This window comes from Poecilia reticulata, chromosome 19, assembly GCF_904066995.2.
Source record: "Poecilia reticulata chromosome 19, P_reticulata-male-v2, whole genome shotgun sequence".
Classification (NCBI taxonomy): Eukaryota; Metazoa; Chordata; class Actinopteri; order Cyprinodontiformes; family Poeciliidae; genus Poecilia; species Poecilia reticulata.
Window position 1 is genome coordinate 23749530 of NC_088848.1, and position 27886 is coordinate 23777415.

The following is a 27886-nucleotide window of genomic DNA, read 5'->3' on the forward strand; positions in this document are numbered from 1 at the left end:
TTCATAAGGAAATTGTTTTATTCACTGAGAGAGTATTTTTGACTTCAAATTTTCCCAATTAAAATAAACAAAATAATTTTATTCACTTTTTTGGAATATTCATTTAATAATTAGTCATTTTTACAACTGTTGAACCCAGTTTGAATTCACTGCTTTCAAAGCAAATCTTGTTTTAAACCACAGAACTAACAGAAACCTAGAGGGGACAAGTTTTTCCACTAGGTTTGTGGGTTCATGTAGTTGATTATAGGTCTTCCAAAATGGCTTTGAACTTCACTTTTTAATTTTACCAATACCTTCATTATCAAATTTACTGAAACAGTAAAATCTTGCGCAGTGTTGTCCCCACCAGCACCCCTCAGTGCTCTGAGAATAGAAGTTATTCATTTATTTTAAACAAACATCATCAAAAAAAAAAAAGAAATCAACACAAAAATCGATTGACACTACATAGACAAAGATATTCAACAATGTTTTCACATGCTAAAAACTGGGCATTAGAAACTATTAAAATCTTCCTCTGAAAAGAAAAACTTAAATTAATTGCCTTTTATAATGTTAATAAGCTTTTAGTAAGCGCTCAATAAAACACAGAAACTGTGACTCAGTTTGGGTTTTATTCATTAAATCATTAGTGGTTAAGCTGTGTTGCCAGTCAGCAATCACATACAGACAAAGCAAAAGCAGAAAACTGGATCGGCTCCATCCAAGAGGTTGGATATTAAAACAGGGGAGGTCACTAAACACAGTCATACATGGAAATGGCCTGAATTTCTCATCTTTGTTTTATAATACTTTGGGTGGCTTCCATATGATGCACTGTGCAAAAACAAAAGTTTAGCATGGCTGCAGAGTTCAGAACAAGCACATGTGATGAACAGCGAGAAGTTCTGTTGAAGTTAATAATCATTTGCTCAGATAGCGCGTCACATTATGTACACAAGACAGCAGGAGACATAGCACAAGTAAAATAGTGCTAAATCTAACCTGGAAGTTATGATCTCAGTTACTTTTGGAAGCAGAAGTCCTGTTTAAAATTAATGTTTTGAAAAATACGTGTTTCATAACATATGACCCCCTCTGCTGCCAAAAATAAGAACAGTTTTTATGTACATTGCTGGAGTGCAGGGTTGCCTGAATCCTGTCCTCAGTAGCAGGCCTCTTGGCTGAGGGGAGTTTTCATCTGGTCCAGGATGTTAGAGAGGGGCATGCAGGACAGGAGCCCCCCCAGGACTGGACTGGACTTGGGAACCCCTGCATTAAGATCCTCTGAACACAGAATGGTTAACATTTCTGATTCAATTTATTTTGGAACAGAAAGTAGTCAAATTAAAATTCTCAACACTAGGGGTCAGTCTTACACAAAGGCATAATAGGTTTAGGTTCAAAGCAGCCTGTTGCTAGGATCAACTGTTGACCTGGTTTCCCTCTGGTGTGTGTGTGTGTGTGTGTGTGTGTGTGTGTGTGTGTGTGTGTGTGTGTGTGTGTGTGTGTGTGTGTGTGCGTGCGTGCGTGCGTGCGTGCGTGTGTGCGCGCGTGCGTGCGTGTGAATTCAGAGAGAAAGAAAAGGAAAGCAATGTCATGTAATGTCTTTTTTATTGGAAATTACAGTGATATGGTCAGATATATATGCATAAATGGACAGTAAAGTATGAAAAAACACAGTGTGTGAGCAAGTCTGCCAGCACTAAGAAGGTATGAAAGAAAAATAACACGATAAGGTGGGAAATGTTTTAGAAAAAAACTCAAACAAAAACAAGAGTTCTGCAAAAGATAGAAGTCACAGCAGATAGCACTGTGCCTATAAACAGATAGATTAATGAGAAGAAGATAATATTTAACTCATGATTTAAATAGATAAACAGCAATGGAAATGTCAGAAATGGTTTGGTGAATTCATATGAGAAAGACATTTCATTATAGATAAGAAAGTGAGTTTATATTTGTGTTTCTTTTGTGAAAGAGTGTATATTGAACAATGACATAATATCTTCCTCTCCTTCTTTCGTTTTTCCTCTTTTCTTTAATTACTTTTTTTTTACACTAATCTCATTGTATATTTTTGTTACACTGATTATGGTGCTCCCTCTGAATCTGATTATGATACTGCTCAATATAAACAAAGCATGTGTCTTATTCCCTCTTTATCTATTCTTATTCAAAACAACTAGAATAAAAACAATATTTTTTTACGTATTTGTTAAAACCTTCATTATGTTGTGACAGTATAACATAAAACAGAAAATCTGTGAAAAAAAATCAAACTCTTCTGCCTCCTTCCTGCAGTTCTACTACCATCTGCAGAAATACACTTAGTTGTCAGAAACAACTAATCAGATTCAAGAGGCAGGTCTCTGTGTATGTGCTGCTCATACCCTTCCTCTTACTCTCTGCTGGGCTACAGCTAGCTCCTCACACCAGAGTCCGCCATTAATGCTCAGGTTAGTTAGCTTAGCCACTGATTATGTCAGATAAACAGCTCTCCAGTAATGGTAAGACGTTTCTCCACCATTAGCACATTGAACAGCGCATACAAGAGGTTACTTGACAGCACTATGCCTCTCCTCTTGGCTCTGATTGGTTGTTTCTGATCAGTAGCTGTGTATTTTTGCAGATTACATTTAAACCACAGACAGAAGGGCTCATGTTATATTTTCACAGCATAGTGATCAAAAAATATTTATGAAAGCTACATACGTTAGCTTTAACAAAATTCTAATTCTAGTGCTCCTGGTCAATGGAAGAAAGAAGGGAAAGCATGTAAAATTATCTCCAGATTGACTGATTTTCTGCTTGTGTTTGGTTTTGGCCATCATTTCTACTCTATTATTGGTGTAAGCTGGTGACACAAACACATGTGGCTACTTATGTAAAATTGAGGAGATTTAAAGCAAAACTTTAAATGTTAGTTGTTTGTTATCAGTTTTTAGGTCTTTGTGAGTGCTACAACAGTGGTCCCCAACTCCCGGTCCGTGGACCAATTGGTACCGGGCCGCGCAAGAAATAATTACCGTAAAAATTTCCGTTTTATGCATTATTTGAGTCTGGAGGATCTTTTATTTTGAAAATCCTTTAACCGGATTTTCTCTGTTACTTGCAGAAAGGGGCGGGGACGGACCACTGTCAGTCTCTTACCTTATTTGGAAACGGGACCATTGCACTCCGGAAGTGAAGGGGGCGCTATTTCCTATATTATCCGCGGCCTTCCGTTTTAATTTTCTTTTGAAATCTGTGATATAGCTTCATCTTTAGGAAGGAGTTTCTCTCTCAGCATGTATTTGAACTTCTCTCTTTTATTTACTTAAGCGCAGCTCACCGTTTTTAACAATTTTGCTTTCGGTGTACTTCTAAATCAGCTCCTTTTTCGCATCTTTTCTGGCCTGCTACTGCCTCTAGTGGCGTGGTGGTGGTAGCACAACTAATATAAATACATTACTAAGTCAGAATACCAAAGTATTATTTATTATTAATTCTCGCATAATTGGAACTGCAAAAGATAAAGTCCCTCACAAAACACCATACCTTTTAATTTTCTTAAGGAAGTAGAGCTAATTAAATGACATAAACAAGACCTTAAAGTGGTTCCAGTTTCACTCGATGGCCAACCTGTTGAAACTACGGCAAGTTTTATATACCTTGGATCATTCCTGGACAGTCAGCTCAACTTTGCTGAAAACACTGGTTACATTTTTAAGAAACGTCACTCTATCTTTTAAGAAGACCCAGTGATCTTGGGGTTACCTAATAAGTGCAACTCGTCCAAAACCTCTAGTTAGTTAGAAGTAACTTTAGCTAACATTACCTCTAGTTAAGTAATGTTAACATTTTAACAATGAGTTAAAATGTTAAAACTTAAAAATTTAACTTAAGTTTAAAGTCATCTCGAGTTTTAACTGTTGAGTGCTTTAGCTTTTCATTTCCTCGGCTGGTTTGGTCACATGAGCTGCAGACTAACAGACAATCTTTTAAGAATACTTGGAATAGCAGGAAAAATAGTAGGTAAATAGTGCTAAACCAAAACAACTCTGTCTAAACTGTTTAGAACATCCATCCTCTTTTTTTGTCAGTTTGAGCTCATGAAGGCATTACTCTGTTCCTCTGGTAACTATAGAACATCTATTAGAAGTCATTAATTGACAGTGCAATAATTATTCTTAGCCAAATTAGCCACAACACTTAGCCAAAGTGTTTACTTGATGCACTAATTGTTGATATTATGATTCTATTAATTAGTTTTATTTTATTGTTTTAGAGTCAAAGAAAAATTTCCACCTTGGAAAACTAAATAGTTTAATCATATTTTTTCTCTCTACCAACTCTACCAACAAAACAAAAATGTGGATTATTGCTTGTTTAACAACCCTGGTTATTCGTCTAATTAATTTGTTTGTTATTGACTTTTGCTCAATTAAATTTCTTATGTATATTTTGTATATGGTATTTTTATTGTTGTTGATAATGCTGTTTTTCATGTCTTATTTCTTTTTTTCCTCCTACAAGTGATGGAGATATATAGATATTATATATTAAATATCTATATATAATATCTATATTATATATATATATATATATATATAAACAACAAAGGTGTTGTTTATGTCACATAATTAGCTTTACATCCTGAAGAAAAATATGGTATTTTAGAAGATAATTTATCTTTCACGTTGCCAGTAATGGCGAAATTAATAGTGAATAATAAAGATTTTGTGGTATTCTCGTTGAGTGACATAATTATATTAGTTGTGTTACCACCCCCACGCCACTAGAGGCAGTAGCAAGCCCGAAAAGATGCGACTAAGAAGCAGATTTAGAAGTACACCGAAAGCTACGGAAATTGTTAAAAACTGTGAGCTGTGCTGAAGTAAATAAAAAAGAGAAGTTGAAGTACATGCTGAGAGAGAAACTCCTTTCTAAAGATGAAGCTACATCACAGATTTCAAAAGAAAATTAAAACGGGAGGCCGCGGATAATATAGGAAATAGCGCCCCCTTCACTTTCGGAGTGCAATGGTCCCATTTCCAAATAAGGTAAGAGACTGACAGTGGTCCGTCCCCGCCCCTTTCTGCTTGCTGCAGCGAGGTATACTTGAAAATTAGTAAGAAACAGATGTCTTTGGAAAGTTTCCTTGCAAAGGGGAAAAGGCCCAGGGAAGAGACAGGAGAATGGATTTATCCCGGACCGGTAGGTGAGTCCCACATTACAAGCCCGCTCTGCGTAACATGCGGCGACCGGCTGCTAATGAGGCAATGAAATTTAAAGCTGCATCGCTACGTAGAGACCAAGCAGGCTGTGTACAAGCAACACTTCGGGTGTTATTGTCTCCCATCACTCCCAGATGGGACCGTCTCGTTGCAGAGAAACAAGCTCAGGGCTCCCGTTAGTCATTATCGTGAGTTAAATTTTTCACGAAAGTAAAATGTTCGTTTTTTGTGGCGGATCTGTATCTTATTTTGAAGGGATATGTAAAGGTTACCATAGCGACCAGAGTCAGAGCGTTTGGGCAGTGGTCGAGAGGAGAGGAGTAAAGCTTGTGAGTATTAAGTCTGGTTTAGACTGCAAGATTTATGAATTGTCGACCGATTCTCCAAACCTCTGTGACCACAGAGCTGATAAAAGTACAACGGGTTGGATCGGCTCGTATCTCCAGCCACACGGCTGGAGCAACACAAACCGATTCCAGTCAGAACATCCCGATTCCAGAAGAAAATCCACAAAACTCCCAACACAGCATACGGGAATTTAGAATAACCAAACACGGATGACGATGTAGAAGCAGTAGTGATAGTTTGTGGAATCATTTTAAGAGATAAAAGACATAACAAAAAGAAAAGGCAGTGGATGAAAGACGACGGGAGCAGCCGCTCTATTTGCTGCACTATGATTTGGAGGTGAGTTATGTTTTTTCATAGTTGACATTTTTAATTGAATAAACATATATGATAATGACCTTTACATATAATAATAATCATTTCCACATATCATATCCGATGTCCATCGGATTCAGTTGCGCGATATGTCAGCTGTTTGGGATTCCCCTCTGTTCTTACGTCACCACGTTTTCTGATTGGCTACCTGTCACATTCAGCAGGTTGTATTTCGTTCCCAGTCAGGGAAAAACCCCACAAGTTGCGATAAAAAGGCCAAGACAACCCAAATTGGGTATATTCAGGATTTAGCGGGAACACCAACATGCAGAAGCCTTATCTGACGGTTCACGCCTCCCCCCTGCCCCCCTCCTCCCCCCCCCAGCCCTCCGGGGCCGCAGGAAAATGTCCAAATCTTGACCGGTTCGCGATAATAAAAAGGTTGGGGACCACTGTGCTAGAATATTAGACTGAAGTAAATGTGTGATGGACACATCCAAACTGATATTGCTAATGCTGTGTTTTCAGAAGACACTGTAAATCATCTGTCATTAGTAGAAATGGTGGCCAAACCTGTGAAAATAGGTCCTACATATCATCACTGTCCCAGTTATTGCAGTTATTGTTGAATATACTTTTTAATCCAAATCAAGCCTAAATCTCAGTGCAGATACAAAGAATTGGTCTGAATGGATGAAGGTTTCTTTGCTCTATATTTAGTCGCTGTCTTTATCATCATCATCGTCCTCCTCGTGTAAGGCATCATGGCTCTCCTCTTCTTCATCCTCATCATGCTCTTCTAGATCCCCACCTCCATTCACCATCTCCATCTCAATGTCCACCTCGGCGTTGTCTACTTCCACATCCTCCCCGCCTATTGGCTCTACTTCCCTGGACACCTCCACCATCTCGGTTCCTTGGACCACCTCCACTTCACCCTCACGGATCTTCTTCACGTGGAAGGTGAAAGGGGGCACCTTGTAGACGGCGGTTTTAGAGCGGGCGTAAACAACGTGGTCCGGTGTAAAGGCCTTCTTCATCTTGTCACCAGATGTTTTAATCTTCTGTTTTCGCTCAGGGTTCACACTCATACGCGTTCCAAGTTTACCCATCTTCTTTTCAATGTTGTGACGTGTCTTCTCCAGATTCTCCTTTGTCTTCTGCTTTGTCTTCTCAATGTTTTCCTTCGTTCTTTGTCTGGTCTTCTCCAGGTTCTCCTTTGTCTTCTGCTTTGTCTTTTCAATGTTTTCCTTGGTTTTTTGTCTGGTCTTCTCCAGGTTCTCTTTGGTCTTTGCTCTGGTCTTATCCATCTTATCCTTGGAGAAGACGGTCTTCAGGTTTTGCACCCGCTGCAGACTGGTGCGCTTGATGCGTTCAGCTCGGGTCTCCTCAATGGTGTCTTCAATTTCCACCCCCTCTTCATCTGAGGAAAGGTCTACATGGGGTTTGTCCTCCTTGTCGCCCTCTGCTGCTTCTCCAGGTTCCTCCACAGCCTCTTTGAGCTCTAGCAGACTGCCTCCTCTGCTTCCTGACACAGACTCAGAAACTTTCAAAGACTTGGAGATGCTGAGTTTTGAAGGCACTTTCACATCATCCTGTGGAGAAAGAAACATAAAGATTTTGATGCATACTGAACAAGATCTTGCTTGCATATAATAACCATGAGGTCATATCAGCAAGTGCAACATAAAACATATTCAGTACTTAGAGAAGAGGATAGTTTTTGAATTTGTATTAGTTTTCACTTTCATAGATTTTTTTAATGCATTTCATATGAAGCTATGCTGTAAAATAAACTGCAGAGAAACATCATAGTTATAAACTACAGTGACTTTCAAAACGATACGCATGAGCAAATACCAAAAAATCCTACAGTTGATTAAAGTTTCTAATAAGATTCATGTTTGTTGAATTCAAATTCCTCTAGACTGAAGCTGAAACAAAGAATTACTTTAACAATCTGCACATATATGCAGCCTTTTTACTGTAGCTTTTTATTTTTTTTATTTTTTATTTTTTTATTGTAAAATATTTTGTCCCTAAATACATTAGTTTATACTTCTAAGTCTAAGTCTGTTTGCCCATTTATTTTTTCTTACTATGTAAAAGTTATTCCTCAGGCCACAGTGAGAAAAAAGTGGAATCTTTGGCCTGATGCCACGAAGGACAGTCAGAGAAAAATGAGGAGGATCATTGGAATGACAATAACTGAAGGGTGTTTTCTGCTGCAGCTGTGGAGAAAGTATGTGGCAATAAATTCAAGTTGGGTTGGAAAGATGCATTTCCCCTTTGGCTCTTATTAAAAAGATGAGATGTATATAGTGTTGACATCCAGTTACACGCAGGGGCATGCAGAGAATATTTCCCTCTGCTACCTTATACTCAGATTGCTTCTTGTTTTGGACCATGGACTGTGTTGAATTGTGTAAACGGCTTAATTAAGTTACCTGTGGAGGGAAACAGGTTAATCTGAATTCCAGTTCAGATTAACCAAATCTGAACTGGAATTAATTTATTAATGAGATTTACTTTAAGCGTGCTCATCTTCGTTTGTGATTAACTTTGTAAACTCCATCTAAATAAAAAAAATAAAAAAAAATTAACATTTTTTTTATTTAAACTGGGTTCGGTCTTCTTGGATCAAACATAATTTGTCATTTCATAAAAAAACATTAATACTGTGACCCTGAGTACTCTGCCGGCGTGTCAGGACATCAAGTCTGAGATTAGGAATAGAATGATTTATTTTGTGAAATATCAGAGTAATGAATAAGACAATTTTTGAAAACTTTTCTCCAAATATAAAAGTTTCCATAAACTAAGATTGTGCTTTTTAACAATTTGGGGAGACCCAGATGATGATAGCCTATCAGAAGCTTTTGTAAACTGGATCTAAATAAATCAAACTAAAATGAACTTAATAACATTTTTTATTTAAACTTGGTTTGGATTTCTTGAATCAGACATAATTTGTCTGTTTCAAGACACATTTTGTCTTCTGACAGGCTATTTCCCAACATCTGAGCTAAATGGAAGAATATGTATTTTCAGGTGACACCTCAAGCACACTGGGTTGTTTTTTGTGTGACATTATGGAAAAATTCAGAGAAGTCTGAACAGTGCATGGACCTCCACCAGTCTAGTTCATCCTTAGGTCCAATTTCCAGATACCTGAAGCTTCCACATTCATCTTTTCTAACAATTATATCCAAGTATAACGATCATGGGAATTTGTTCAGGAAGGAGGTGGGTTCTGTTTCCCAGGGATGAACTGATTCTTGTGTGAAAAATGTGAATCAGTCCCAGAACCAAAGCAAGGACTTAGTGAAGATGCAGCTGAAGCTGGTAGCATAGTGCAGAGCCACAAACCTGACCCGGTTCCATCTGTTCTGCCAGGAGGAATGGGTCAAAACTCTAGCAGTCTATTGTGGGAATTACCTGTGGAGGGAAACCCAAAATATTTGACCTAATACAGACAGCTTTAAGAACATTTGACCAAATACTGGAAGAATGGATGGAAACTATGCTTTAAAGTTGTGTTTATGAATCATTATTCAGTCATTCAGCAAACAAATCATTTAGATCATCTTAACTGAGCTAAAACGGTAGGTAAGTCTGATTTCATGTCAAACACAGAGAAACAAAGATGTGTGTTTTTCATATAGTTTGTGTAAATATCTGGGTATATATGTCACCTTACCGAGAAGTGGAGAGAAGTTTCCTCTCCTGAAACTTCTCTCCACTATTTTGCCCTCCTGCTCTCATAACCTGGATCGTACTGAACAGGAAGGATGCTCAGAGGACAGCTGTTCCACCCGGACTCCTGAATGTCTGCATGTACAGCTTGTTATTCCTGCTGTGTTTTCCTCTGGCCCTACGCTGCCTCTTAATGGAAACAGCAGAGAACAAAGGAGTCCCAGAGTGTGTGAGGCGGCCGGACTAAGGTGTGGAAAACCGACATGTTTTTCTCCTGTCATTCCTCAGTCTTGGAAAACCATCTGTCCAACAGGAAGATGATAGCATCAAAGTGTTAGCTGCAAGGTATGGGAATGAGAGCAGAGGGTGGAGACATGTCTATTGTGTTCCCTTGGAGAATGCTGATGGTTGTTTGGAGGTATTGTGCTACAGTATCTTGGGTAAACTTGACCTTGCAGGAGGGATTTAGGCTTTCCTGAGCAGCTGTGTTAACAGGCAGAGAGGAAATGAAAAACTGCCTCATTTTCAAACAAACCATGTTGGATTTCACTACAGCAGGCCCTTTGTACTAACAATAATCTATTATAAGGACCTAAGTAAAATCATATAATGATTGCTTTGGTACTTTTTAATAAAATGTAACCTTTTAATGTAAAGTAATAAATGCAGCCATGTAGCACCTCGTATGCTTTTTGTCATCTCAGGTTATATTAGACAGACAAAAGAAAAGTAAAAACTGTAGAAATCTGTAAGGGGGCACACAAAGTGAAGTGGAAGACAAAAGTGATCCAGGTTTTAACATAAATGAATACAAAATGTCAGGTTCTAATTTTTTTTCACCATTTAGTTTGATCTCTTAAAAAACTCCAGCTGCCTTACCAGAGCATGGCTCCATTAATCCCATCAGAACCTCATCAACCTGTCAGCAGGTTGATGAGCAGGTTGAATGCGTTCTCTGTCACTGCAGAGAAAGCTTTCTTTACTGTCTAAGCTATGATCAGTGTTACTGAGGTCACAAATGGCCACAACAGTCGACTGAAAGCTGCTTGTTTATTTGCACACAGAGCATTTACACTGAACATGCGCCTTACAGGTTTAAAGACGATTCCACTTTAACAAGAAGTTGCTCAGGGATAAATGCTTCATCATCAATTTCCTTAACTAAAGAGACTCAAAGTAATCTGTCACTGGGTAATGAGTCTAAAGGAATTACTTCAACAGCAGAGGAAATTCTAGGCTGCATGCTTTTCCATGTACATGGAAAGAGTTATGGGAAGTTTAGGTATTCACCTTGGTGTTTCTCACTTCCTGACCCTCCTCATTTAATGGGACATTGTTCTCATTGAGGCAGCAACCCCAAAGGCAGGAAGGTACAGTCAGAGCCATGGAAAATAGATGAACAAGGTACGTCATCATTCTAAGTGTGTGTGTGTCTGTGTGTGTGTTGTTGTCAAGGCAAGGCATTGAGACATAGTTTTGCCCACATTGCTTGCAAAACACAAGCAGACAATTTCCATATCTAACTCAGCCCTAGATTACGAAATAATTGCGTAGAGGAAAGTTTAGGGGAGGTGTTTGGAGTACAGGAGCAGGCTTCTCTCTAAAGCGCAAACACGTCGTTATGTGTTATAAATAACAGAAAACTGATCCCCTGTGGTCCTCTAAGTTGGATCTATGATTGAAAATGAAAAACAAAACATATTTGTAAATCAATTTTAGAGATTTTGAAATATTCTTATACATAATGTATTTGCTAGAGATATACATTTAGCCCTATAGGGGATTATCATTGGTCACAGAAACTTTGTGTTACATAAAAATAAAGATAAAAAACTGAAAAGATACATTTTTATGCAAATTTGGATACGTGAGTCTAAAATCTGAAGCAACACAGATTCTAATTTTTTGCTTTTTTGTTGAGTCACTTGTGAATAAATGTATCCACTTATGCTAATTTGATACAAAAATAAAATAATTTATTACCTTATTTTAGTAAAAGCCAATGTTAAGTGCAGTTCACACCACACATGGCAAATATTCTATGTTTTTTTAAAAGCAAACGTTAAAAAAAACCCAACAAAAAGAAAAGTTCATTTCTTTGCCTTCTTTGCCTTCATGTTTTCTTTGAAGCCAAAAGTGTTGTTAGAATTCTGATATGTAATGAATTGGTAAAATTAAAACCCATGTAACAACAGTAAATCAATAAAACATGCAACTTTGAGGGGATTTGGACAGCAGCGACTGAAAAAAAACATTTCAAAAAAATGTCTTTATGAATTTGAATGAATGAATTCGTTGCTCTATTAAATTAAAAGGAACATGAACTTCCCCTCAGATTACACAACTTGTTGAATTTGATTGCATTTGAATTAAAACAGCCACTGTTCTGGGAAAAATGTCTCATTACTTATCCCAGAGAACCTGGTTGTGTTTTTAATTTTTCAGCTGACTGATTCATTGTGTAGGTTAAGCACTATGAACACTCTGAGTGGCAACACACTGCAGATAGTTATGGCTTTGGATTAAAGATAAAAATGAACAGCATCATACAACAGAAAAAAACTGCATGGGGTTTTATGTGAATGGGTGTAGAGAAAACATTTTAAAATGACTTTATATAGCCAAGATAAGGACTTCATATAACATTTGGGTACTGTGGATGGAAAGTTTGGCAACAAGGTAGTCAATAATTAATCCTGATATTGAGCCAAATTCATTCTCTCAAGAGATTTTGCGTAGCAGCACAAAATATGATTTTGACTGCAGGCATGAAATCAACTAAACAAAAAACAAAAAAAAATTACAAAAGAGGGATTGCAAAGTGAATATTCTGGGCTGGTCGGAGTCCCTCAATAACAGGAATGTTGGATGTGATGTAAGTTTGGACCTCTGGGCTTTTTGAAGGTTCAACACTGAGGAAAAGCCCTTGGTTTCACAAAGAATGATCTGAAACAGTGGAATGTACTCCGACTGCCTCCTTGTTCCTGACAGTTTTATCCTGTTGCTGTAGGATAAAAGCTAATAGCTCCCCACATGTTTTTGTCCATATTTGTTCTGTGTTACCTGCAAGAATATTCTATGGTGGAGGTTATGGCCTAAAGTCACCCAAAGCATCATAAGGTACCTTCCAAAGCTGTGGAACATTATGAGCTAAATTAAAAACTGACAAAGTTTAACTACCTATACATTATCACTAGATGTCACCATGACAATGTGGTGCCATACATGAACAAACTATACTGCCTTCAATGAAAGAAAATGCCTTGAGCTATTGGTGTGTGTGTGTGTGTGTGTGTGTGTGTGTGTGTGTGTGTGTGTCTGTGTGTGTGTGTCTGTGTGTGTGTTGATGTGTTGCGTTTGTTGGTGATACCAAAAAGCTACTGACTGGTTTTCATCCTGCATATGTGCTTCTAAAAGTGTGTGACTGGGCTGCTCCTCCTAACTGCTGGCCAGGCAGCATGAGGAGCTGTTTCTGTATCTGAGTTTGGATAATAAGCACAACATAGGAGCTTCTCACACTGCAGCCACTCACTAGGCAGTGAGAGAGAGAGAGAGGAATCCTGCGGTAACACACCCAGCTCTGTTTCTGGTTTCCTTTAAACTCAAACCACCTAAACTCCCCTGCCAGATGTATGTGTGTGTATGTGTGTTTTGATTTGACATTCCATCACACACATGCAGGGGAGGATTTTCCAGCAGATCCCGGAAAATGGGGAATCCTTTGGTCATCTCTGCTGATGTAGGAGGAAACTTAGAACAAAGTTGAAGGCAGAGTTCTCTACTTCTGGAATGGCAAGAACGCAAATTAATTCACAAATTCATCTTACAACTTGCTGGTTGTCTACAGCTGTTAATTATTTTAATTCACATGGAAACACAGATATCTATTGAATTTTATGAGTCATCATGTTCTCCCTGACCATACACATGGGCTGGCCACAACAAACTATGGTAACTATGGAAACTTTAACACACCACAGTTACAGAAGAACACTCTCAAACCAGGGAGGGGTTTCAGCAGCGACAGGAAAGCAAGGGAGGAACATCAGTTGGAGTTTAGTTTGTCAGATAAAAGTTATCTTGTCCTGAACAAAATATATTCAACCATTTTGTTGAATACTTTTGCTGCCAGACATCTAGCTGTAAGAAGTGGACCATTTAGGTAGAGGTCATCAAATCCAGGCCCAAGTTGGTGCATGAGGAGCTGTTTAAAAGTGCTGTAACTTTTAGATCTATCCAGGGGCGGATCTAGAAAAATATTTATCGGGTGGCTAGAGGGTGGCAGCATATATATATATATATATATATATATATATATATATATATATATCGTATTAAAAACAATACAAAACATTGTTTTTAACTTGCATTGTTTCAAAATGAGCTTCATGTAGCACCGAGGCTTAAGTACAATTTCTTAATGTAGTATAGTTAATTATTCTTTAGTAATCCTGCTAATTGATATGCATTACTGATATGCATATCAATTGACATGCATTGTGTCCAGAAAACCATTTTATCCCAATACAGGACAAGGAGAAATCTGTCACAAAAATATTAGTAGCACCATCATTTATTATTCGATATATCTATAAATACAACTTAAAATAAAGATTAGAAAACTGATGTTTGATAAATTCTCCATGATATAAATCTATAAAGTGTAGTTTCTGTTAAGATACAAGAAAGGGTGAATATCTACTTATATTGGTCAATTGTTTTATTTTAAATATGCTGTAGGAGCCGTAGTTTGACAACTGTTATAAATATCACCATGTTTTTAGAACACTAGGGATTAGCTCAGTTTTTGTCGCTTGTTTTAGGAATTGCAGCGGCTGCAGTGCGCCACAATAAAGGTACAATAAAGCTGATAAACAGGTGAAGAACCAAACTAGACAGAATCACTTCTGACTGTTCGCAAGGCCAAAGATCCAATAAAAGTTCCACCAAGCCACTACTAAGGCACTGGGGTCATGATTCTCGACACAGGCAAAACAAGGTTCAATGTCCAAACTTATTGATTGTTCTTGGTGATTTATTTTCCTCTTTCACCAAACAATTACAGACATCAAACTTTTATTTGTTCTCATGCTACAACTCTTAAAAACCATTGGCCCCAAACCCAAATGCCTGCTGGTCCTTCTACAGGCCCCTGCACTTATCTATGTGGACTGACCCACATTACTTCCTGTCTAAATTTAGAAAATAAATAAGAAAATAATAAAACAAAAAAATAAAATCAACAATTATCAACCTACAAATAAACTCTGTAAATAATGCAAAAAATAGAAATTTAAGAATAAAGTAACAAAATTCAAATGGTTAATGAAATAAAGAAAAAATAGCTCCAACAAGTTTTATTCTGCCTTTTCTCGCTCTGTGTGTCGGCTTTACGCGGATCCGTTGCCATAGCAACCAACAGACAACAGTTCAACGAGCAGATAGAGCAGAGATTACCGATCAGGGGAATCAACACCAAAAAACAAACATTTCCCACACAAAAAAGTAGCAAAAACACTAAAACAGAACATCCAGTCTGTTACATTATGCTGTCAGGCTTAATATCTATATTTGGATTATTAATAAGTTTTCGCCTGAGCACAGCGGCGGTTGATTAGCTGATTTAATAAACAGGTGCTCTACTGATGACGTGGTGGGCGGGTTGACCTGTTTTAGTGCCAACGGAACCAAAACACACCGAACTGCGCAGCACATGCTAAGATTATCAAAGTCAGTAGCAGGCTAACAGTTAGGCTAGTATAAATGACCCACTGCTCACTTGTTCAATCTTTTCTTTAAATTAAACGTTTTCCTCACCTGTGAAATCTGAAGCCCTTATTACCATTGTCTATGGTTGAATTAACTACTAAACATTGCGTCCGTTGTTCTGATTCTTTGCGTGACTGTAGTAGTTTCCTGACCACCAATATTCCTGACTCAATGGACAGCAATGGCGCATGTGTAACTTACGATAAATCCCATAATGTCCAGTCCAGTAACATATACATCTATCAATGCTGCTGCCTCGCGCTCTGTCCTTCTCTCGCACCTCCCGCTACTTACGGTAGCAGTGAGTGTCAGGTTACATTGTGTTGCATTCAATGTTGTCAGGGAAAAAAGAGTTTCATGCGCTTAATGTCCGATTTGCCATAACAATTTATTGAATTCATTGTCACTAGCTGGGGTGGCAACAGGGGTGGCGAGGCTCTCGTTTGGTCCGCCCCTGGATCCGCCCCTGGATCTATCCCTGGTCCAACGTCACAGAATCCATCCATCCATCCATCCATTTTCTTGCACCCTTGTCCCTTAGTGGGGTCGGGAGGGTTGCTGGTGCCCATCTCCAGCTGGCATGCTGGGTGAGAGGCGGGGTACACCCTGGACAGGTCGCCAGTCTGTCGCAGGGCAACACAGAGACACACAGGACAAACAACCATGCACACACACTCACACCTAGGGGCAATTTGGAAAGGCCAATTAACCTAACAGTCATGTTTTTGGACTGTGGGAGGAAGCCGGAGTACCCAGAGAGAACCCACGCATGCACAGGGAGAACATGCAAACTCCATGCAGAAAGACTGGGGCCGGGAATCGAACCCAGAACCTTCTTGCTGCAAGGCAACAGCTCTACCAACTGCGCCACTGTGCAGCCCCGTCACAGAATCAAACGGCTGAATTGCGGCATGGTCCTAATGACCTCATTATTTCACTCCGGTGTGAATTCAGCTCCTCCAGACTAGTGACAGCAGCAACTAGCAAACACTTGGTGGATATGTGAATCTGCTGAGCTCATTATATCAACTACTTGTCAGTCCAATGCTCGTAGGAACAGCTGTGAACTCCATCATGGATTGTTGAGACTGAGAGCGGAGTGGAGAGGGCAGGATGTTCTTACAGACACAGTGGCCCATTTCAAGGCATCAGATATAATGCAAAGTCAAATTTCTTTTAAATCTTTTTTGATATAAATATTGTTACTGAAGATAACATAGCTATTTGATTGTGGTATAAAATTTCTCCCCATAGAAGCTACACTTGGTCTAGCAGTCTGTTTGGCTGTGGTTCATCTGAGAGAAAGCTGCCAACAACTAATCATTCAGCCTCTGCTGCTTTTAACGTTTTATTTTCATCAAAAATATAAAAAATACATTTCATCACATGTTTTAATTTGATACCTAGGATCAAATGGAATGTATATTTAATTGCACTGAAATGATTATATATATATATATATATATATATATATATATATATATATATATATATATATATATATATATATATATATATATATATATATATATATATAAACTGATTTGAATTAAATAAAATAGAATTATGTGCCTGGAAAAAACATAAAACTCCCTTTTTAACCAGATTTGTCCTGTGTGTGTATGTGTGTGTGCGTGTGTGTACGCACATGTGTGTGAAGGTTATTGAGTCCATTTCTTTTGTGTGGCATGGGAAAGAGTGTGATGGTCATGAGTAAAACTTAGGAGAACTTACTCCCTAATCATCTCTTCTTCCCATTGGTCCCCTTTAATCAGAGTGATGAGAGCAGAGAGGGAGAGCGAGAGATTACTATATAAAGTGAAGGCATGCTGCAAGTCCCCAAGGGAAGAAAGAAATAATGAGTCACCAGGCTGGAGTTAAACACAGCCTGGTGACTCTTTGCTCTATTATAGTTCTTTTCTAACCTTCTCTGGATTCTGTTTGTTGGTAAAATATAAGAGTTAAAGTGCCTGTTTTTTAGCTTTTGTTGCATGTAGATGTTATCCACTGTGCATCTCTGATCATAAATCTATTTAGTCTTAAATGTAGGATCTTCATCAACTTTTATCAAGGAGCAGAAAACACAGGATCAAAGTCTGCTAATTCTGCAGAAACGTGTGAGGTAATTCCTGGTTTTCATACTAACTGCAGAAACAGCACACAGCTCTCACTGCAAGACACAGCCTGCCATTGTTAACAATCACATGATGCCGTTTTAATGGCACACTTTATTTTCTTGGTATTCTGACCATGTCCTCTCATGCGAAAACACATCAGCAGATCAAATGTAATCACAAAGAGCCACACAGAAATATTTTCTCATGTGACTAATGTTTGCAAAATTAATAACATGGGCATGATGAGTGTAACTTTCCATCGAGACCAAGGGAAATGAAACATGACACAAGATGAACATGAACACTTTCTGCTGGATTGAACAAGAAGGAAATCAACAGAAGTTTGGCAGCAGGCCAGCAGGCCAATCTCTTCTCTTTGTGCCTCCTGGCTCTGTTTACAGTTCTCCATGCCTGACTAAGAGATTTGGGCATTAACTTAAGGGATGGCACTGGACATTTCCATGGCAACCCTTTGTGTTTTCTCTTTTTAGCAACAATGGAGACTAATGTTAATTGAGAGATTTATGAAGATGGAGAAAAGTGGGGTTTCCCACTCCTGTTGGCTACAGTCCTGCACATTACAGTGTTTCCTTTGCTTAAACATAACAGCTATTCTATATTCCTTAAATGACTCAAAGGATGACCACTGGGTCAAATATTATTGTGGGATTAGGTGTTTTGTCTAGAGTTCAACTTCTATGGATTTCACTGTGTTACATAGAAAAGTATCAAAATAAATAGTAATATAGTTTCAGTGATTGAGAATATGTTAGCTGTTACAGGAACATCAGTGGCTCATTGACTGTTCAACAGTCAGTCCAGTCTGTGAATCCAGTAAAATAAAATAATTCATGGGAAATATTTAAAAATTTTACAGCTATAACATTGACATAAATTAAAATCGTCTCATAAGGGAGTTAACCCACCACCACAATGTTTCTCGTTAATAAAATCTTTTAAGGGCATCATCTGAAGCTCTAGTCATGTAAATCAATGGTCCCCAACCCCCGGTCCGTGGACTGGTACCGGTCCGTGGACCAATTGGTACCGGGCCGCGCAAGAAATTGTGAAATATTTCCGTTTTATGTATTATTTGAGTCTGGAGGATATTTTATTTTGAAAATCCTTTAACCGGATTCTCTCGGTTACATGCGCGCAAACACTAAGGCCACAATCAGCAAAATGAGTAAGAAACAGATCAGATGTCTTTGGAAAGTTTCTTTGCAAAGGGGAAAAGGGCCAGAGAAGAGACAGGAGAATGGATTTATCCCGGACCGGTAGGTGACTCCCACATTACAAGCCGCTCTGCGTAACATGCGGCTACCTGCTGCTAATGAGGCAATGAAGCTTCAAGCTGCTTCGCCACAGGCTGTGGATAAAAGCAACACTTCGGGTGTTATTGTCTCTCATCACTCCCAGATCGGACCGTCTCGTTGCAGAGAAACAAGCTGAGGGCTCCCGTTAGTCATTATCGTGAGTTAAAGTTTTCACGAAAGTAAAATGTTCGTTTTTGAGGCGCATCTGTATCTTATTTTGAAGAGATATGTAAACGCTACCATAGCGACCAGAGTCAGAGAGGGTTTAGGCAGTGGTCGAGAGGAGACGAGTAGAGCTTGAGTCTTAAGTCTGGTTTAGATGGAAAGATTTAAGAATTATCTGCAGATTCTCCAAATCTCTGTGACCACAGAGCTGATAAAAGTCCAACAGGTTCGATCGGTTCGTGTCTCCAAGGCAGGAGCAACACGAACCGATTCCAGTCACGAACATCCTGATTCCAGAGGATAATCCTGTAAACCCCCCAACAGTTTGTTCCTTAATAACCAAGTGTTCATCTTTCATCCCCCCAAAACAGCGCCTTTAAATGATGTGAAGATGAAAATTGTTTTTCATGCTCCTCACTTGAAAACAGCAGCAAAGTACTTAAAAACGTGAGCTTCTATAACATTGTTGCTAGGAGACATAATAATACTGCGTCCCCCAAAGGAACCGACAGGAAGCAAGTTGACTAACTATTGCGCTCCGCAGTGTTTATATTGTAACTATTGTTTTTATTAGTGCACACACACAGAGGTCCTTTATGATCCGGGCTGTGTTTACATCCATCACTCATTTACAGAAACGTCTGTAAAACGCCGTTATGTCTGCACTCCACTGATGTCCACAGCCTACACAGATTAGCCCTCTGAGGCCGCCATGGAAGTTCACTGTCTGCCAAGCACTGTGACACATGCCAGTTGTAATCAGTTCATTGATATTCTATATTGATGATGAATACCCATCTGTTTACTACAGCAAGATGTTTATATTACCACCGGCTCCCTGCAAAGTGCAACACTCAACAGAAGGTAATCAGCTGAGAGGAATCACAACAGTTATATGTCATAAAAAACGCTCCTTCTCCATAAACTTGAATCCAAGCTCACAGAATGGAAAAAAAACATTTTTACCTCGTTTTTTTTTTTCTCTATGAATGTTTGTTTTGGAAAATAACAGAAGTGTTTCTGTTGAAGAAGCAGTTCAACCCTAACTGAACTCACATGGTGGAGAGGGTCATGGAACCAAGACAATAATTACATCTGGCAAAGGATGAGTAGATACAGCAAGGTTGTTGTTTTTTTCCTGTCTCTCTTTCACTTATGGAAAAGCTGGTTGCTGCCTATAGGTTTTGCTCAGTGAAGGGCCAGAGATTCATCCCATCCGTCTTGTACAACGTCAACTGCTTGATAATCTGCACAGAAAGAATGTAGCTACCACACAGCTAGCAGGATGAAGAGAGGTTGCTATGGAGCTGGTCAAAAACAGAAACACAGCAGTGCCTTTTTCTGGATCAGCAATGTAATCTTCATTGTTAACAATGGAACAATCTTACAATCCTTATTTTACAGTATATGCACCAGGTGGTAGGAGTTAAGAGGTGTGGACATTTTTATGTCAAGGATCCATTATTAACGTACTAAGAGAGTCAACTCATTATTCTTTTTCTGGTTCCTAAAGGAGTTTTAAACTGGGAACTAGAAAGTGACTAGAACATGATTAGTGATTTTCTACTGCTGCTACATGCTGGTCCAGGAGGAGTGAATGCTGCAAATCAATGACTCAATTCAATCTGCAGGGTTTCCTTGGGTAGAGCCACTAAATTACTTTGAATAATTAATTGAGCATACTGTACTGTTTGATAACTAGTTTCAATCGGAATGTATACATAATTGAATTAAAAGCATTTTTTGTAAAGTGCCTTAAGACAACATTTGTTGTGAATTGGTGTTATATAAATAAAATTGAATTGGAATGGAATGTTCTTTAAATCGTTACCAATTGTTAAGTCTGTGAAACCTGTGTGACTTACAGTCTCGGGCTGCTTAGATTGTGGATGCTGCTTGAAGTGATGCATCCCCACAGGAATAACACTTTTAACATTTAAAGACACGCAGCCAGATCATTTTCCCGTCATTCCGTCCTCAAAAGTTCTTTCACTGTGTATTTTCTTCTGATCTGAAAGCAGTTATACCTCATAGAGGGTCAAGCAGAAAATGGGATCCTTTCAACCTAAAAAAACTTATATCTGCAAGGATCCAACAAGATCATCTACAAGCCAATGATCTGCTTAATGAACAGATCAGTGGACTGGATCCCCCATACCAAACAGGAACACAATCTAAAGGTCCTTTCCTTCTCACAATCAAACAAGAATGCAACAATCGCTATTTTTAGATTGTCTCTTTCTCTCTCTTACTCTCTGCCTCTTTTATTACTCTCGTTTTCAGGTTCTCCATGGTTCTCAGCTATTTCTTCTTTATTTCCACAAGTTATTTTCAATGATTATTATTAAAAAATGCTTCATGCCAACATGGTCTCTGCCTGCTGTAAACATGGTAACTCACTCAACTGAAACAATGGCCTTTACAGTCCTGCACATTAAAATGAGGGAGGAACATTTCTGTCTCAAATGTCCATATATGGGGCTGAACAGACCTACTTGCTCTGGTTAAGCCTTCATGAATTTAAATGCAATGCAGCCTGTTTGCTCAGGGGATGAAATGGTAAAATGTGCTTTACATAACATTTTCAGACCCTGATCTTTTGGTTTATAAAGAGACGGTGTTTCTTTCTTTGTTCTCTCACACTTATCACATTCATGTCAGCTGAGAATGCAGTGAGCTCAACATGCAGCTTGTCCGAGTCAGTGATAAAGCAGTAAGTACCGTGTTCACACCCGGTTTCACTGCTTATCCGTGTTGATCTGATCACAAGTGGGCAGCTCTAAATACATGTGCTCACAACTTGCAGTAATGAATCTCCACTCACACCCATTTCTGACCTGACTACAGCTCCCCACACAACCTGCGTTTGTCATGCAGACAAATACTTGTTTTTGTCTGGACATTAGCATCAGTTTTGGATTAGCATCAGTTTTGTACCATATTTCTTGGGGAAAAAATGAGAATGTGTAAATTCCACACCTCTACCAAGAGATGTTAACAAGTCACTTAACAAAAAGTCCAGTTCAGCTTTTTGGAGGACCTGATCATGTCAAGACTTTAAAACTGAGTCAACATTTCTTGACTGCAGAGACGTAGCTCCTTTTTTGCAATATCAAGGTGACCATTTTTTGATTTCCAACAAAGAGGACACAAAACACATCTAAAGAAATTACTAGGGATGCATAATACATCGGTGTCAACATCAGAGATTTATCTAAAAAAGAGAAGCACTGTACACTGTAAGAAAAAACATCTCTAATTTACAGTAAAGTACCAGCAGCTGTGGTTGTGGATTTTACTGTTTGTATACATAAAATTCTGAAAACCACAGCTGCTGGTATTTTATCATAAATTAGAGACTTTTTTTTTTACAGTGTGATGTGGTAGCTTCTATTTGGTATCAGAAGTCTCGGGAAATACATATAATACGTATGAATTCAGTAAAAATGGGTAAACACAACCATAGCAGCAGTATTAATATTAGACATTGATATCAGTCCTAATTTTTAATTGGTGCAGCCCTAATACAGGACATTTTCATCAATCTATGAAATCTCTATATGCCCACATCGTGACAAGTAGACATGTTTGGGGGAAAGATGATATTTTGTCACCTTATAATTATAAAATCAATGTTACAAATTACATTTTAGAAAATGATTTTCATCCCAGTGTTGCAAATACACATCAATTCTGAAATATCTCTTTACTGTTCTGTTCTAGAAGCTTTCATCCTTTTTACTGATAAGATCATCTATTGTATTAGGATACTTGTTCAAATAAATGATTGGATTTTTACTTTTTACCTTTTGATTCAAAATGTTATAATGAAGATACATGCACAGAATTTAGTTTTTATATAACTATACCTACATTATACATGGTGCTTCTTAAAACTAGTATTACTTATGACCGTTCCTTAATTACCTAGTGTTGCTAAAACGCTTCTTACCCAAAATTAGAAATAACTTTCTGAAATTTGGACACATCTACTTCATCATATCACACATAGTAGGTATTAGTAAGCTTAAATATATTTTTTCATCGTAAAACCAGCTCAGGGATTATCAGCTAAATTCCATCCAGCCTGCCTATTGAAAACTGCCACTTCCATAAATCACATGTAGTTCCCACTTCAACCACTAGGTAGGCCACATTATGGTCTCCTCTAATGGTAGGAGGAGACCATTAGAGGCATATGTATCAACCAACATTTCTAGGATTCATGTATCCTCTGGCTTTATTAACAACAACATATATATAAAGACAATTAGTTAGCTATTGGCTAATTAGGGGTTGCCTTCGAGTTACCTGTCCAAGTCAACTCTAAAATCTTTGAGAGGCCAGTCCAACTCAAGTCTAAATCTTTTGAAAGGTGAGTCTAACTCAGGTCTTCCTCAGATACAAAACACCTGCTGTTCCTGCAGCCTGTGATGCTGTAGGTTAGGAATCCAAACCTGTACAGTTTGACCTTAAGATTCATTTATGCTTGTTGATATATTTAAAGTTTTAAAAGTTTTAATGTTTTGATATTTATTTTAACATGTAGACAATTGTTGTGAGCCCATTTTTAATAAAGTGCTAAAGTATTCAAAAAAGCAATGTACATGTCTCTTGAAAGAAACTGAATAAAAAGAAAATAACCTGCTTCATTTTCATTTCTGCCCCTATAGTGATGTAGTTAATCCCTGTGGTCACATTGTCCCAACCTTTACTCTGCTATAGTTCACTATTATTTGTTATTCTAAATCATATGATTTTTAAGATTGTTAGGAAGCCATGATCCGAGTCAAAGTCTGAAATAGTTATCAGGGCTAAACAGTAAAAGTGCCCCATACTAGAAATGACAACATAATACAGTGTATCACTTACACACAGGCTCACCTGATCTTCTGATTGTATAAGATAAAGATCGTTAATGAGACTCACGTCTTGGACCTCAAGACCAGTTCAAGTCTCAAACTTTATGTGCATCAATCCAAGTTGAGTCTTTGCTTATGCAAAAAATATTAATTTTGACTTAGAAACTCAACCAAAGGCCCACTTCACTGTGACTCTCCTGTCCTCCCAATCCACTACTGACGAGGACACTAGTCTCTTCTTCAGCCCCTGATTTTCATTTTCTATAAAATTTCTTCTGATTTCTTCAAAAGAAAAATAATCAAACTGCAGTATGGCAGCTTGGCAAGTCAGAAGAACCTAATAAAGTTTAAATTGGCTAGATTTAAGAAGAGTGAAACAGAAAACTTAACATCATAGTCAAGTCTTTACCTTTAAGACTTGCTGACTTAAAGGTCAAATTCAATTCAAAGGGTGAATCTTTTAAATAGAGAGGACTTGATTGTGTGACTTGTTAGAAAGTGGTTACAACAGAGAGCTGGAAATTTCTCTGCTATGAGTCAGCTGTCTAAATATGGTCCCTGGTCTTCATCATTACACACCCATCCACTCCCAGTGCAGAGCCGGACGCCTCTTCTTTTTCATTTAGCCTTTCACTCTTATCCTCCTTCCAAACAGAGATAAATAACACCACACTGTGCTACAGTAGCAGAGAATTGATTTGGTTTACGGGATCCTCTTGTAAATTCTTTACAAACCAACTGAAAAGGTGAAACATCCTCAAAAATACCCAGGAGGCGTTTTGGATTAAGTGGTATCAGTTAGTCAGTGAAAGTCAGCGTGAATGGTTGCCTGTCCCAAATATTTCTGCTCTGTCTTTGTGTGTCAGCTTGGGGAATTTAAAGTGTGACAGTCACAAGTCATATTAAGTAAAATCAAGTCATATTCAGAGGTCCGTCTTTATTTAATAAAGTGTCACATCATGACACCCTGGGCAAGTACCTTTGCTGCCCATATCAAAAACTGTCTCTGTGTTTGGGAGAAAACTCACAAGGCAGGGAGGGGCTCATGCTAGTTCAGTTAGAGGAAACTTCAGATCATTCTCTGGCTTCTTCTTAAAAAGAACTGTGAACACTGTTAGCTATGGTATATAACACTGCTTATATAATAAAATGTTAATTTTTTAAAATGTTTGTGTATCAGGGCAGAAATCACAACTATAAGCTTTCCAGAGGGATGAGGAGAAAAAGCTATAGAGACAGGAGTGATGTACACAGGATATAACATCTGGCTGAAGATAACCCTATCTTCATTAAAATAAGTAGGTAACAGGTTCATCAACAGTGTTCATATCAACTTAGTGATTCCACAGTTTTACCTGATGAGTATTAGGGAGCAGTCATGAGTCTAAATCATTCTTAATAATGATGAACGTTCCTCTGGTGATGAATGTGTTTCCATACCAGTTGGATCTTGAAACAATGTGTTCTCTAAAGGAATCAAAAAATGCACATAAAATTGAAAGCAGAGCAGCGAGCACATGCATGCACGTGTGCGAGCGCATTTAATGATGATGAATTCTTTGTTTTCTGGCAACCATAAATTAACTCAGTGTTTTGAGTTAGTGAGGGAGCCCACAACAAGCATCTGGGGCAGAGTTTGCATTGCCACAGAGCCTAACTCTCGCAAAATCCCCAAATGTTTATAGTTTTTTGACTATTGGATGTTTTAAATAGGCTGCATTTGGAAACTAGAAACCCACAACGTTATTAGATCCCAATCTTAAGGAGATTTATGACGTTCACAATTGAGAAACAGTCAAAGTTATTGAGATGAGCTCAGCCTTAAGGCTCTTCCCTGCTCATCTGCAGTTTATTAAACATTCTGTCTTATGCTGTCGTGTCAGTTTACAGAAACTTTGGGCATACTGAAATGCTGAACTCTGTCTCAGTGTGTTACCTAATGTGAAATGTACTGTAGCTGCTGGAGCGACTTGGAGGAAGGCAGAGAGAGCCAGAGAGTTCCAAACCATGATGTCTGAGTCAAGGGTGGAAACTCTGAATGTTCCTGCACTACAGTTCACAAACATAAACCAGTCACACACACACACACACACACACACACACACACACACACACACACACACACACACACACATATGCATGCGTGCACAGACGCAATGAACTCACAGTCTAAAAAAAGTTTGGGTTTCCCTCAGCTTCCCTCACAAACGGTTCACCCTGTCTTAAAAAAAGAAAAACTGCCATCACATCATTTAAGATGCAGATTATGGTTTCATTTTAATGTTTTTGGGGTATATATAGGAAAAACGATCTCATTGGGTTTGATATAAATTTTTGTGAAATGCACTTTGTACAAACTTATGAGTTATGAGTAGGGGTAGGGGCGCATGCCCACAACATGCAACACCTATATACACAATCACATACACACCCAAATCTGCGTTTGTATGCTGTATGCTGTCACAAAGTGCCAGAATCTGTCAGAAGTCATAACAACCTTTAAGTCTGACTTAAACTTTAAACGAGTCACTTGTTAAAGAGAAAAAGTGTGAGAGAATACATGGGCTCATGATGGGTTTCATTTGTAATTCTTCTCTGTGAGTGCTTGCTGAGCTTATTGCAGACTAATAGTTTTGCACACACTTGGATGTCATATTAAAATCAGTTGTGATCTTCATGATTTTTAAAGGTACAGAGGAAGGGCTTCAGGTAACAGCAGAGAACCTGGAGCCCCTCCCTGAAAACAAAGTGGGATCATCTTCAGGAACCTTGTCTTGTTTCATAAACCACACCCGAATCTGTTTTTATTTTATTACATAAACTAGACTCCAGAATATCAGCTCCTCATCATTCTGTTCAGTGTGCCACACCCATTTCTCATGTCAGGCTCTGACAAACAGCCTGATGTTATAGAAACCTCAGTAAAGCATGCTAACACTCTCCCACCTGGTACACCATGACTTTAAAGTTGCGCCTCTTCAGCAGCTCTGCCTCGTTGTTCTCCAGCTTCTTTATCTGGCCGCCTTGCTTCTCCAGCGTGGCTCGGACGGTCTTGACGTTGATGCTGACCTTGCGGACCTTCTCCATCATCTTATTGACACTGTTGGACGTGGTGCTGTGGTTCTTGCTCAGCTTGGTCAGCTCTCCTTGGATGCTGGTCACCGTGCGCTCCATCTCCTGCTGTCTGGTCTCCAGCCCGCTCTGGGTCTGCTGGATCTGGTCCACTGCGCCGATGATCTTGTCAAGCAAAGACAGAACCATCACGCCATTTACTTGCGTGTCTGACGCTTGAACCTCATCCTTGTCTTCGTTCATCTCTTCCTCTGTGCCCATGGCATGCAGGTCTTTCTTGGCGGCAGCAAGGGCATTATCTTCTTCATCAGAAGCTGGCAGATTGAGCTCATCATCGGAGACTTCAGTCAGGGTCTGAGGCTCCAGCATGGCACTTGAGGATTCCAGTGCTTCCATGGTTGCCATCTTGACTAATTTGAGGTGCTGTAACTTGCTTAAGCTTTCTCAGATATCTAAATTCTTGCCCTCTCACCAGGTTCTTCTTTTTTGTTTGCTCTTTACGTCTCCTTTTTCTGCAGCATGCAGCCCTTTTTAATGCTTTTCTGTCTTCCACAAGTTCAGATCCGTAAGGAGAAGAAGACAAGCAGTGCTGGATGTCACCACATAAGAGTTGTGGCAGAAAACCCCAGCATCAAACTACAGCCTGCAGGGTATTTTCTCTCCAGCCCCTTTTTCCACTGGACTCCCCCGTCTGCTCAAGCTCCTCCTTTGTCTCCTCCCAAGACTCAACCTCTCCATGAGTTAACGACACACCCTCCTGGTCTGCCCTTGTGCTGTTGACATGGCTGGAACAGCTAGCAGAGCTGCAGCAGTATGCTGGGATACAAGCCAGGGCACAACTCAGGAGGAATGTTAGGCCACATCTGCTCTTGTTTCCTCTTCTTTCTTCATGCCCTGCAGAGTTTCTTCTACAAAGGCAAGGCAGGGCTTGACTCATCATGGACCAGAGCCACCAGTGAGAAGAAAAGACAAAACAAACTCAAATTTAGAACAACCAGTGGTTTTATAGTAAAAGGTCATGCTTG

At 38.9% G+C, this 27886-nt stretch overlaps 1 protein-coding gene across 1 annotated transcript; it reads right to left on the reverse strand.

The window, feature by feature from the left end:
• Nucleotides 1–598: 598 nt before the first annotated feature.
• cavin1b (caveolae associated protein 1b) lies at nt 599–27734 on the reverse strand. Its single transcript, XM_008438185.3, has 2 exons — nt 26736–27734; nt 599–7459 (listed from the first exon to the last, which is right to left on the reverse strand). The coding sequence occupies exons 1-2, from the start codon at nt 27264–27266 to the stop codon at nt 6581–6583; spliced, it is 1410 nt and encodes a 469-aa protein (XP_008436407.1). The 5' UTR covers nt 27267–27734; the 3' UTR covers nt 599–6580.
• Nucleotides 27735–27886: the final 152 nt, after the last annotated feature.

Excerpts from the sequence above, each read along its gene's own strand:
- cavin1b (XM_008438185.3), bottom strand. The coding sequence starts at position 27,266 with ATGGCAACCATGGAAGCACTGGAATCCTCAAGTGCCATGCTGGAGCCT. Across the intron at positions 7,460-26,735 it reads TTAAAGTCATGGTGTACCAG|GATGATGTGAAAGTGCCTTC; the intron begins GTGGGAGAGTGT and ends CTTTCTCCACAG.